Here is a 12,387-nt window from a genome sequence, read left to right as displayed (position 1 = left end):
CTCCCACAGGGCTGTCGCTTTTATTTTCTTTTATTTACTTATTTTTGGCTTTTGGGTCACACCCGGAGGTGCTCAGGGGACCATATGGGACGCTGGGATTTGAATCACCCTCGGTCCTGGGTGCAAGATAGCTGTGCTATCTCTCTGTCCTCAAGGCCTGTTTTTGCACCAGGTGATAGTGGGGCCCGAGAGGTGGCGCTAGAGTTAGAGGTAAGGTGTCTGCCTTGCAAGCGCCAGCCAAGGAAGGACCTCCTCGGTTTCATCCCCCAGCGTCCCATATGGTCCTCCCAAGCCAGGGGCAGTTTCTGAGCGCTTAGCCAGGAGTAACCCCTGAGCATCAAACAGTGTGGCCCAGAAAACCAAAAAAAAAAAAAAAAAAAAAAAAGGTGATAGTATAGCGGACAGGCACTGCTTGCCTTACATGCAGCAACCCAGGTTAAACCCCAGCACCCCATTTGGTCCCCCAGGCCTGCAGAGCCAGGATTAATCCCTGAACACAGCTATGTCTGCCCCCCCCCAATAAATTAAAGATCTAAAAGTCCACCCAGAGTAACCCCTGAGCACTGCTGAGTGTGACCCAAAAACCAAAACAAAAAATAAAAATAAAAGCCCACTAGGCTTTGAGCTTTGGGGAGGGAGGACATTTCTAGGGGAACCAACAGGGCAGATGAGTAAGTATCCTGTGGAGGCGCAGGGAGGACTGACAGAGAGGAGCGAGGTTCACTCGGGAGCAACGCTTGCCTTTGGAGTACCTCTGCACAGCCTTGGTTCACAAATTCTGAAAAGCGAACAGTTCCCAAAAGCCTGACCTGGAATCATCTGGCAGCTAAATCTGGTCTGAATCGAGAAACCAATTACAGCCTTTAATTACCCCCGTTGGAATATTCATGTGTTTTTGACAGAAATTCTGTGTCAGATCACAATCTCAGGGTGAAATAATATCCCTCCGTACTTCTCTAAAATCCTGAGCACTCTGATGGGAAACGTGGGCCAGGCTCTGGGCAGATCTCTTACATTCAGCCACAACAGAAAAGTTAGTGTCACTTCCTACTAATTTCCCCAGAAACATTCTTTTTTTTTGGTTTTTGGGCCACACCCGGCGATGCTCAGGGGTCACTCCTGGCTGTCTGCTCAGAAATAGCTCCTGGCAGGCACGGGGAACCCAATGGGACACCGGGATTCGAACCAACCAACCACCTTTGGTCCTGGATCGGCTGCTTGCAAGGCAAACGCCGCTATGCCGCTGTGCTATTTCTCCGGGTCCCTTCCCAGTGATTCTTGACTACAGTGCCAACCACACCCATTTATTACTTTGAACTGAAAGTAGTTAAGAAGAGCAAATAAAAAATATTTGCCACCCTCCACATATATTAAAGCAGACTATAAATTTAACATTGTGAAGACTTTTCCCGAGTCTGGTTCCTGGCACCCCATGTGGTCCCCTGAGCACCTCCAGGAGTGATCCCTGAGCACAGAGCCAGGAGTAAAGCCCAAGTAACACTTCTTCCATGTTTTGTGTTTAGGGGTCAGTGGTGCTCAATGACTATTTCCCCCTGCACAAAAACCCAGCAGGTGGTGGGTGATCAGACCTGATGGGCCACAAAAGACAAGCACCTCAAGGCACAAGATCTCTCTAGCCCCTCGCCCCCAAACAATCTTCTAATAGCCCACAGGGTTTCTCCAACAAGGTAATAAGCCAGGAAAGAAAAGAAAGATTCTCAGGGGTACAGGGTCAGTGCTGGGCAGCAAGTCCCTCCTGCGGCCTCCTCTGAGGTTCACTCACCTAGAACTCAGGCTCTGAAGGCTCCAATCAACACCCACAGAGCCCATGGCCAAAAATCACCAAACACGCCAATCAACAGTGGATGGCGAAGAAGCGTTTCTCAGGGAATCATCAGAAATGATGAGGGCTGGGAAGGTGGCGCTAGAGGTAAGGTGTCTGCCTTGCAAAAACCAAAAAAAAAAAAAAAAAAAAAAAAAGAAATGACGAGAGAGCAAACACAGTGGGGAGTGGGGAGGGCGTTTGACTTTGATCTCCAACATCTCATTGGTTCTTGGTTCTCGGCATTTTGGCTAATAAAATCAAGTGAGCTCCAATATCCCATGTGATGCCTGAGCAACGCCAGGAGTAATTCTTGAGTACCTCTAGGTGTGGTCCAAACAAACAAGCAAGCAAGCAAACAAACAAACAAAAATACTAGAGAAACCTCATCAAAAACAGGGAGAAGAGGGCCAGATAGCAGATAGCACAGAGGTGTTTGCCTTGCAAGCAGCCGATCCAGGACCAGAGGTGGTTGGTTCGAATCCCGGTGTCCCATACGGTCGGTCCCCCATGCCTGCCAGGAGCTATTTCTAAGCAGACAGCCAGGAGTAACCCCTGAGCAACGCCGGGTGTAGCCCAAAAACCAAAAACCAAAAAAAAAAAAAAAAAAAAAAAAAACAGGGAGAAGAGGGCTGAAAAGATAATACAGAGGGTAGGGAACTTGTGACTGACCCCTGGTTTCCCATATGGTCCCCGACCCTGCCAGGAGTGATTTCTGAGCAGAGCCAGGAGTAAGTCCTGAGTATCCCCGGGCATGTCCAAAAACAAACAAACAAACAAACAATCATCTCATACTACATCTCATACTACATATAGCAAAAAACAAGAACAACCAGTGCTGGCAGGGATGTCATTCCCTGTTGAGGGGAACATCAACTGGTCCAGCCTTCTGCAAAAATAATAGACATTTGGGGCCGGAGAGATAGCATAGAGGGTAAGGCGTTTGCCTTTCATGCAGAAGGTTATCGGTTCGAATCTCGGCGCCCCATATGGTCCCCCGAGCCTGCCAGGAGCAATTTCTGAGCATAGAGCCAGGAGTAACCCCTGAGTGATGCCGCGTGTGACCCCCCCCCAAAAAAAAAAGACATTCCTCAAAAAAAAATCAGGAATTGAGGGGGCTGGAGCAGTGGCACAAGTGATAGGGCATTTGCCTTGCACGCGCTAACCTAGGACAGACAGCGGTTCAATCCCCTGGCGTCCCATATGGTCCCCCAAGACAGGAGTGATTTCTAAGCACATTGCCAGGAGTAACCCCTGACTGTCACCGGGTGTGGCCCCCCCCCCAAAAAAAATTCAGGAATTGAATTTTTGTATAATTCAGCAATACCATCCCTAGGAATATATCACTCTGGACAAGAAATGGGTGCTGAAAAAAGGTGAAGTTATATGCATGATATACATTCCAATACAGTTTCACAAGCTACAGCGCCTAAAAGGAAAAACAGGCGGGGTGGGAGCCACTACCCTGATTCCCAGAGTTGTGACAGTACAGTCAAATGTCCAGTTTCAACAACAAAATCAGAAGGTGCAGATATAAAAAAAAAAAATGCGGAGAGATAGCATGGAGGTAAGGCGTTTGCCTCTCATGCAGGAGGTCATCGGTTCGAATCCCGGCGTCCCATATATGGTCCTCCCGTGCCTGCCAGGAGCAATTTCTGAGCCTGGAGCCAGGAATAACCCCTGAGCACTGCCGGGTGTGACCCAAAAACCACAAAAAAAAAAAAAAAAAAAAAAAAAAAAAAATGCAGTCACAGGAAGAAAGTTAACAGACTGGTACTGAAGGTGAGGCCCAGCCTTGAAACAACAGTGTCAGATTTACTCTTCTTTTTTTTTGTTTTTGTTTTTGGGTCACACCTGGCGGCGCTCGGGGTTACTCCTGGCAGGCTGGAGACCATATGAGATGCCAAGAATCGAACCTGGGCCCATCCCAAGTCAACAGCGTGCAAGGCAAGGCAAACGCCTTAGCGCTGTGCTATCTCTCCAGCCCCTTCAGGTTTTCTCTTAAGGGGAGCAGGAACAGACAGTGCAGATGAAGGCAGCTGGCCTGCACGCTGCTGCCCTGAGTCCCATCTCAAGGACCTAGAAGGAGTGACCCTGAGCACAGCCAGGTGAGGCGTAAAGCACCCCCACCCTACCCCCACTCCCGTCAAAGCCACATTTCCTTCCCTGACTTCCCTCAGGGAACACTGCTCACTTGGTACCACCCAACACTGGAAATGGCAACAGAACCACCATGTTGCTGGTTCTTACTGTGTCTCGGGTCTACCTAGCTCACTACAGCTGAGAGACACACGCTCCTCACGTCTTCCCAGGGATACTGTAGACCGCTCCCTCAAGTCCTGAGCCCAAATTTCTGCCCCCCCCCCCCCCCAGGAAGATGGTGGGGACCCTGCTCTGTGGGTGCACAGGAGGGTTCACACAGCCCCCTCCTCTCAGGACTGGTAGATCAAGCCCGTCACTGCAGAAGAAAATCCTTAGGAAGGATTCAAGTTCCAGGCGTAGTTCCTAAAGCTCACCACCAGTGGGCGGAAGCAAGAACTGGCAAGGTTTTGCCTTATGCACGGTCGACCCAGGTTCAATTCCCAACACCACATTCAGTGTGGCCCACCAGGAGTGGGCCCTGAGCACTACCAGAGAGCCACCTGTCACCAGACGACGGAGTAGCGGGGCCATGTCACCTCGTGGCTGTGACTATCTGGCTTGGCTGTGTTGTGGGGCAACGGTGCACACAGGACGTCTGAGCCCAGGCACTCCCGAAGTCAGAGAGGAGAGTCCCAGAGAGCCACTGCTGCTCGGGTAAAATCCAGTGTCAGGGACAGTCTGCAGGCCTGGCAACAGGGCTCCAGGGCAGGGCACCCCACGGGTCACGCAGGCGGAGGTCTGGGTTCATTTCCCCACACCCTGTACTTTCCAAGAGTGGCTGTGAGACCCAAAATTTGAAAATGGGACAAGTGAGAGGTGAGTTGCTATAGTTTTATTTGAGGGGAAGAGGGTTGGTTATTGGGCCTCCCACAGGGATGCTCAGGGCTTAGTCCTGGCTCTGTGCTGCGCAGGGCTTAGTCCTGGCAGTGCTCAGGGGACCCTATGGGATGCCGCATATCGAACCCAGGCCAGCCACGTGCAAAGCAAACAACCTGCCCACTGTTCTATTGCTTGGGCCCTACAGTCTTTTTCTTTTCTTTTCTTTTTTCTTTCCTTTGCTTTTTGGGCCTCGCACTCAGAAATAGCTCCTGGCTTGAGGGGACCGTCCGGGGAGCGGTCCATTCTAGGCCAGCGTTTGCAAGGCAAAATGCCTTACCTCTGGTGCCACCACGCCGGCCCCCTTACAGTCATTTTTTAAGGCAGTGTTAAAGTGCTCCAGACTGACACCCGAAACCTGAGCCTTACCTGTGTAAGAAGATCCCCAAGGCCCTGAAGAACAGAGTGATCAGAGCAGTGCCCTTGCACGCCTGTGTCCAAGTTCAAATCCCTGGTGTTACACACGCGCCCAGCACAGTGCTGGCGACTCTGTCATCTGTGATGCCCGCTGATGCCAAGGACTGCCAGCCACTAAAGGGGCGCAACCCCAAACATACTCCCCCCAAAGAGATGTTCCAGAGCTGAGAGAACCCAAGGACAGAGGGAGGCGTGGCACGCCGGAGGCGAGCGAACACCCTGGCAACACTGGTCCTGAAACAATGTGAGCATCATAGGCAGGGAGCATGTGTGAGCAAACAGAGGTGCTCAAGGTGCTCAGGGTGCCAGGGTGAGTCCCGAGGAGCGAGGAGCACAGTTGGGGCATGTGACTGACCCTCTCATTCCAACAGCAGCAACGAAGAGGAGAATCCAGAGGAAAAGAGCCACCAAGAGCCGGGATGGTGAGACAGTAGGTAGGGAATTTACCTTGCACACGGGCAACCAGAGTTCGATCCCAGCCATCCCAGACAATGCAAGCACTGCCCAGTAGAATTCCTGACTGCAGAGTCAGGAGTAACCCCTGAGCACCATTGAGTGTGTCCCCGAAACCAAACCAAACCAAACCAAACAATCTGTCCTTCAGGCCCAGAGATGGCACAGAAGGAAAGGCAGCATTTGCTTTGCACACAGCTGACCTGGGTTCGATCCCCGGTACACCTAAGCCCGCCAGGAGTGATTCCAACCAGGAATAAACACTGTATAATGTGTAGTAAGCCCTGAACACTAGCAGGTATGGACCAAACACAAATAAACAAAACAAACAAACTACCGAAAAAGATGACTCCTTTGATCTCAACAACATTCTCCATTTCCAAGGGAAACTGGCCCGGCAGAGTGGGAGCTGCTGCATTTTCACAAGGGAACCTGCTCTACTTCCACCCACAGCCCAGATCCAGGGACAACAAAAGCCCCATCAGGAGACCAAGAACTCCACTTCACCTCCAAGACCAGCACCCTGCTAGGGTCTGCCCATTCCCAGGTGTGCGCCGCGGCCTGAGGGGACTGGAGCCCACAGTCCCTTGTGCAGGCCCCCCAGGGCATCGAGGGAAACCTGTCAAGGCCCAGGTCGCCCCTACAGCCGAGCTCAGTCCTCTCAGGCTCTTCCACCCAGGACACTGCAGTGGGAAGGACAGATACAGCCTCACCTGCAGCCCAGCAGCATGGATGCGACCGGAGGGGCCAGAACAGACAAGCCACCGCCTGTGTGCCAACCTGTGCTCGAAACACAGGTGACTTTCCAGATAGTCAGTGTCAAGGTTACAATTAGGAGACAGGCGGGAAGCAAAGCAGTAGGGCATTTGCCTTGCAAGCAGCTAACCCAGGATGGATGCGAGTTCAATCCCCGATCCCAGGTATCCCATATAGTCCCCCAAGCCAGGAGTGATTTCTGAGCACCGCCGAGTATGACCCAGAAAACCAAAGGAAAAAAAAAAACAAATAAAAAGGACTGATGAGGGCCAAAGAGAGCACAGCGGTAGTAGGGCATTTGCCTTGCATATGGCTGACCCAAGACAGACCTGGATTCGATTCCCAGCATCCCATATGGTTCCCCAAGCCGGCCAGGAGCAATTTCTGAGTGCAGAGCCAGAAGTAACCACTGAGCGCTGCTGGGTGTAGCCCAAAAACAACAAAATATTTTTTAAATAAATAAATAAATAAAAGTAAAAAGAATTGATGAGGGGCCAAAGTGATGATACAGTTGGGAGGGTGTTTGCTTTGCATACGGACAACTCAGGTTTGATCCCTCATATCCCCTATAGTTCCCAGACCTTGCAAGAATAATTTCTGAGCACAGAACCAGGAGTAACCTCTGAACACCACTGTGTGTGACCCAAAAAGCAAAGAAAAACAAAAAACCAAAACAAAAGAAAGGATTGATGGAAATCTGTTCCTTCTCTATAAAGTCACACACTTTTAATTCCATGTGGTCCTTTAAGCCTGCAAGGAGTGATCCCTAGGATCAGAGCCCAGAGTAAGCCCTGAGCACCGCTGTGTGGCCCAAAATAAACCACACACCTGTAACCACATTGAGCGTGGGCTCCTCCACCACCTTATAAAAGCCACCAGCATCCACTCTTCACTTTCACCCAAACCATTCCAAATAGGGACCGAAGAAATAGCATGGAGGTAAGGTGTTTGTTTGCCTTGCATGCAAAAGATCGGTGGTTGGAATCCTGGCTTCCCATATGGTCCCCCGAGCCTGCCAGGAGCGATTTTTGAGCGCAGAGCCAGGAGTAACCCCTGAGCCTGAGCGCTGCCAGGTGTGACCCGAAAACAAAACAAAACAAAAAAAACATTCCAAATAGTCACAACTTGGGAGAAAAACCAGCAAAAAATGATTTTACACAGGAGCATAGTATGAGACTGATGGACAAAACAAAAATCAACCTGTGGGGCTGGAGAGATAGCAAGGAGGTAAGGCGTTTGCCTTTCATGCAGAAGGACAGAGGATCGAATCCCATATGGTCCCCTGTGCCTGCCAGGGGCAATTTTTTTTGTTTTGTTTTTCTTTGTTTTTGTTTTTTTGTTTTGTTTTCCTTTGTTTTTGTTTTTTTGTTTTTGGGCCACACCCAGTGGTGCTCAGGGGTTCCTCCTGGCTGTCTGCTCAGAAATAGCTCCTGGCAGGCACGGGGGACCATATGGGACACCGGGATTCAAACCAACCACCTTTGGTCCTGGATCGGCTGCTTACAAGGCAAACGCTGCTGTGCTATCTCTCCGGGCCCCTCAGGGGCGATTTCTGAGCATAGAGCCAGGAGTAACCACTGAGCACTAAGGGGTGTGACCCCCCCCCAAAATAAGATCAGTCTGTGGCTGCTGAACTAAGGTTATCCGAGAAGGAAAGAGGAGGAAATAAGAATGGATAGAGGAAAGGAGGGAGAGAGAGAGGGAGAGAGGGAGGGAAGGAGGGAAGGAGGGAGGGAGGGAGGGAGGGAGGGAGGGAGGGAGGGAGGGAGGGAGGGAGGAGGGAGGGAGGGAGGGAGGGAGGGAGGGAGGGAGGGAGGGAGGGAGGGAGAAGGGAAGAATGAACTGCATGCTGTAGTATCTTCTCCAGCCCTGGTGATGCTCAAGGTCTACTTCTGGCTCTGTACTCAGGAATCACCCCTGGCAGTGCTCAGGGGACCACATGGGAAGCCAGGGATCAAACACAAGTTGGCCACATGCAAGGCAAGTGCCATGGCACTATGGCCCCGACCCACCCCAGTGATTTAAGAAAACCATGTATTGGGGCCGGAGCGACGGCACAGCAGTAGGGCATTTGCCTTGTACGCAGCTGACTCAGGATGGACCGGGGTTCAATCCCCCAGCATCCCATATGGTCCCCCAAGCCAGGGGCGATTTCTGAGCGCATAGCTAGGAGTAATCCCTGAGCGTTAGGTGGTATGGCCCAAAATCCAAAAAAAAGAGAAAAAGAAAACCATGTATTAGGGGGAGTGACTTCCAGTGTTTACGGGGCCTGCTGTGAGGTGCCAAATTACGGAAACTCTGGTACTAGGGACCAAAAACCAGGTGGAGCAAGCAGCCACCCAGCCCTGAGAGCTGTCTCCCCAGAGGGGCAGCCCCAAATGTGGGGTGGTTTTATTTAGGGAGGTTGGACTACACCTAGCGGCTCTCAGGGGCTACCCCTACTTTGTGCTCAGGGGACAATATGGAGCTGGGATCCAACCCAGGGCTCCAGTATGCTGAGCTCTCTCTGCCTCGATCTCACTCACAATTTCTAGGGGGCCAGACAGAGTACAAGAGGGTAGGCGCTGGCTTGCATGAGGTCAGTTACAGAGGTGGATTCGAAACTCCCCAGGACAACCAGAAGTGATCCCTAAGAACAGAGCCAGGAACATGGCTCTCTCTCCCCCGGCCCTCTCTCACACACACACTTCGTAACATAAACTGATTTAAAAGAAGGCTTTTCAGTCTACTACTGTCAACTGTGTCCAGTTGACCCCAATGACCTGCACGTGACCACCTGATACTCCAAATCAGAAAAAGACACCACAAAAAAGGAGAAACTATAGCATCCACCATCCCCATACTTCCCAGGGTCAAAGCATGGGAGTCCTGGGACAAGAGTGGCGCAGGAGCTCCATCCGGGTCACCATCTATGGCCCCTACAGCTGCAAGAGTGATGCACTGAGTCCAGAGCCAGGAGGTAGCCCTGGGCACCGTTTCTGGGTGTGGCCCAAAAATTAAACCAAAACACCAGAGTCTGTGATAAAAAAAAAAAAAAAAAAAAAAAAACAAACCACCAAGAAGGCCCCAGTAGGGCCCGGAGAGAGAGCAGATAGCACAGCGGCGTTTGCCTTGCAAGCAGCGGATCCAAATCCCGGTGTCCCATAGGGTCCCCCGTGCCTGCCAGGAGCTATTTTTGAGCAGACAGCCAGGAGGAACCCCTGAGCGCCGCTGGGTGTGGCCCAAAACCCAAAACCCAAAAGAAAAAAAGAAGGCCCCAGTAAGCACAGGTCCCTCTCCAGACAGGGGCTCCTTTACTCCACAGGAGCAGAGCATAGTGGATCACAAAAATCCAGTGGCCATACAGTGGGTGTGGCCCAGAAATAAAACCAACAGTCTGAATTCTGCTCAATTACCACAAGGTGAACTCATTCCCTTGTTATTTATTTAGCGTGTCAACACAAATGGTTTTGGTGAAGGGTAATTTTTAAAAATCAAGAAAAAGAAAAAGACCATAAGATCTTCAGGAAAGGGCCGGAGAGATAGCATGGAGGGTAAGGCATTTGCCTTTCATGCAGAAGGTCATCGGTTCGAATCCCGGCGTCCCATATGGTCCCCCGAGCCGGCCAGGAGCGATTTCTGAGCATGAAGCCAGGAGTAACCCCTGACTGCTGCTGGGTGTGACCCAAAAACCAAAAAAAAAAAAAAAGATCTTCAGGAAAAATACCTACTAGCCGGACTCACGGATGCCTACACTGCTGCCAGGCAGGCTACAGCAGCCATACACGAGTCTGGGCGGGAAATAACGGGTGCTGAAAACTCTAACATGCCACCGCTGGACCTGAGCTCTGCAGAGCACAGCCCGGCGATGTTTGCCTCGCACGCCACCGACCCAGATTCCATCCCGGACATCCCACAGGGTCCCGCGAGCCCCCCAGGAGTGATTCCTGAGCACAGAGGCAAGATTAGCGGCCCCTGAGCAGCAGTGGATACAGCTCAAAAAAGCGCCAAAAAAAGGCAGCCACTGTTGAAGGCTGCTCAAGGAACGGCGCGAGTCGGGAAGAGCAAGGGGTCTGGTCTGGGCACCTCCACCGCGGAGGCAGCCATCCGGGCGGACAAAGGCCCTTTTCGCCAGGAGCCAGAGGGAGCCCTGAGGAGTCACCAGCATCTCCTAGACGAGAGGCCAGGTTCCTTCCAAGCCAGGAAACGGCAGAGCGCGAGCAGAGCAGGCTCCGTAATGCGCCACTGTCCCTTTATCACAGGGACTTCTGCGCTCCATTCAACTAAAAGCCAACCTTTTCTGATTTGGTTTTGGGGCCACACCCAGGAGTGCGCAGGGATGGACCGCCAGAGGTGCCCAGGGGCCCCTCAGACCGAAGCTTGCCACAAGCAAGGAAGGTGTCAACCCGGCGCTCCCTGCAGGCCCTCCGGAGAACCTAGTGCAGTAGAGCAGGTTGAAGACGGACCAGAGCACATGCTTCTGTGCAGGACAAGCCCAGCTGCCCCAACACCACAAGGCTCCACTTCCCAGAACCCTCCCTTCATGGGCTCCCTAGAGCGCCGCAGGAGAACGGGGTCCTGCAACCTCAACACAGGCTCCTGGGGCACCGCACTCGCTCACTCCGGCATCACAGATGGCAGCTGCCAGCCAGCACCAGGGAGGGCAGTGCAGGTCCCGGCGCTGTCCCAGTTCTCCCAACCAATTGGACACTGGGTCATGGAGCTGCCCGAAATACCCCACACGCAGGCCCGAGGGGAGAGAGAGCGCTGCCTGTGCCCCTGGCGCGACCTGCTCCCCGGGTGACTGCTGGGTGAGCCGGGAGCAGGGGGCAAAGGAAGGCACGGCGGATCGAGTGGATCCGCTCTAGGGCAGATGCTGGTCCAACTGGTCCAGTGGAACGCGGTGCTGGGGTCTGCTCATGGGTTCCAGAACCAGGCCAGGGTCCGTGCGGGGACCGTAGGGGAGGGACCCTTGCAAGTCTGGAGAGGCCCCAAGGAGGCCTGGGACTCCAGTCAGGTAGGGGCTGGGTCAGGGCCCAGATGTGGGCAGAACGGAGAGTCCGCTGGGGTGGCGATCAGGGACCAGACCGGGGTCAGGGCTGCACTGGACTCGGGGCAGGTGCCCGTCGCGGATTAGAGTCCAGATGAGGGCAGGGGATGGGCTCGGGGCCAGGCGCGGCCGGATCCGGATGGGGACCAGACTGAACCAGGACAGGGGGCCCCCCGAGTGCGGGGTGCCGTGGGGTGAGGCCAGGGTCAGGCGTAGGATCCGGAGTCTCGCTGGGGCCAGGGATCTGGGTCGGCCTGGGCTCAAGCTTGGGTCCGTCAGGCCTGGGGCGCCCCCGGGGTGGAGGGTCAGCGGCGGGGCCTGGGATCTACATCTGGGTCCGACCGAGAGAGGGTCGCGCCTCGCCTCATCCCAGGGCCCGGGGCCTGCGCCGGGGTGCGAGGTCGGTCGGGGGCCGGGGCCCGGGGCCAGGGATCGGCGCGGGGCACGGGCTCCGCGTCGGGGTGCGAGGTCGGGCTCGGGGCTCGGGGCCAGGGATCGGATCGCCCGGGGCTCGGGGCTCCGGGTCCGGCCGCCCGCCCACTCACACGCGCGGCAGCTGCAGCGGCGGCGCGCCGCGCCTCTGGAACACGCCGTCCACGAAGACGCCGTTCTTGCCGAGGCAGCGCAGGTAGAAGTCGCCGGGCGCGGCGGGCGGCGTGAAGATCTCCAGGTGGCGGCGCGAGATGAAGCTCGAGTGGCCCATGCTCACGTCCACCGAGCCCTGCGACGAGTTGCGGCCGACCGTCACCGAGCGCTTCTTCATCAGGTACTCGAACTCGCGGCCCTCCAGGCGCGCCACGGCCCAGCCGCCCGCCGGGCCGCCGCCCGCGCCCGCGCCCGCGCCCGCCACCGCCACCGCCACCGCGCCCGGGAGCGCCGCGCCCGCCGCCAT

General features: G+C 54.2%; 1 protein-coding gene across 2 annotated transcripts in view; it reads right to left on the bottom strand.

Annotated features, from left to right (window-relative positions):
• FOXK2 (forkhead box K2) overlaps positions 1 to 12,387 on the bottom strand; it is a 28,255-nt gene extending 15,868 nt beyond the window's left edge. Inside the window, exon 1 of one of the 2 annotated variants that reach the window (XM_049776183.1) lies at positions 12,041 to 12,387. In XM_049776183.1, coding sequence (XP_049632140.1) covers positions 12,041 to 12,387 — 347 coding nt within the window. The remainder of the gene's footprint in view (positions 1 to 12,040) is intronic. The other variant, XM_049776191.1, reaches the window with a different exon arrangement.

Source organism: Suncus etruscus, chromosome 1, assembly GCF_024139225.1.
Source record: "Suncus etruscus isolate mSunEtr1 chromosome 1, mSunEtr1.pri.cur, whole genome shotgun sequence".
Taxonomy (NCBI): domain Eukaryota; kingdom Metazoa; phylum Chordata; class Mammalia; order Eulipotyphla; family Soricidae; genus Suncus; species Suncus etruscus.
The sequence above is the reverse complement of the archived record's forward strand: the minus strand, read 5'-3'. Positions and strand labels throughout refer to the sequence as shown.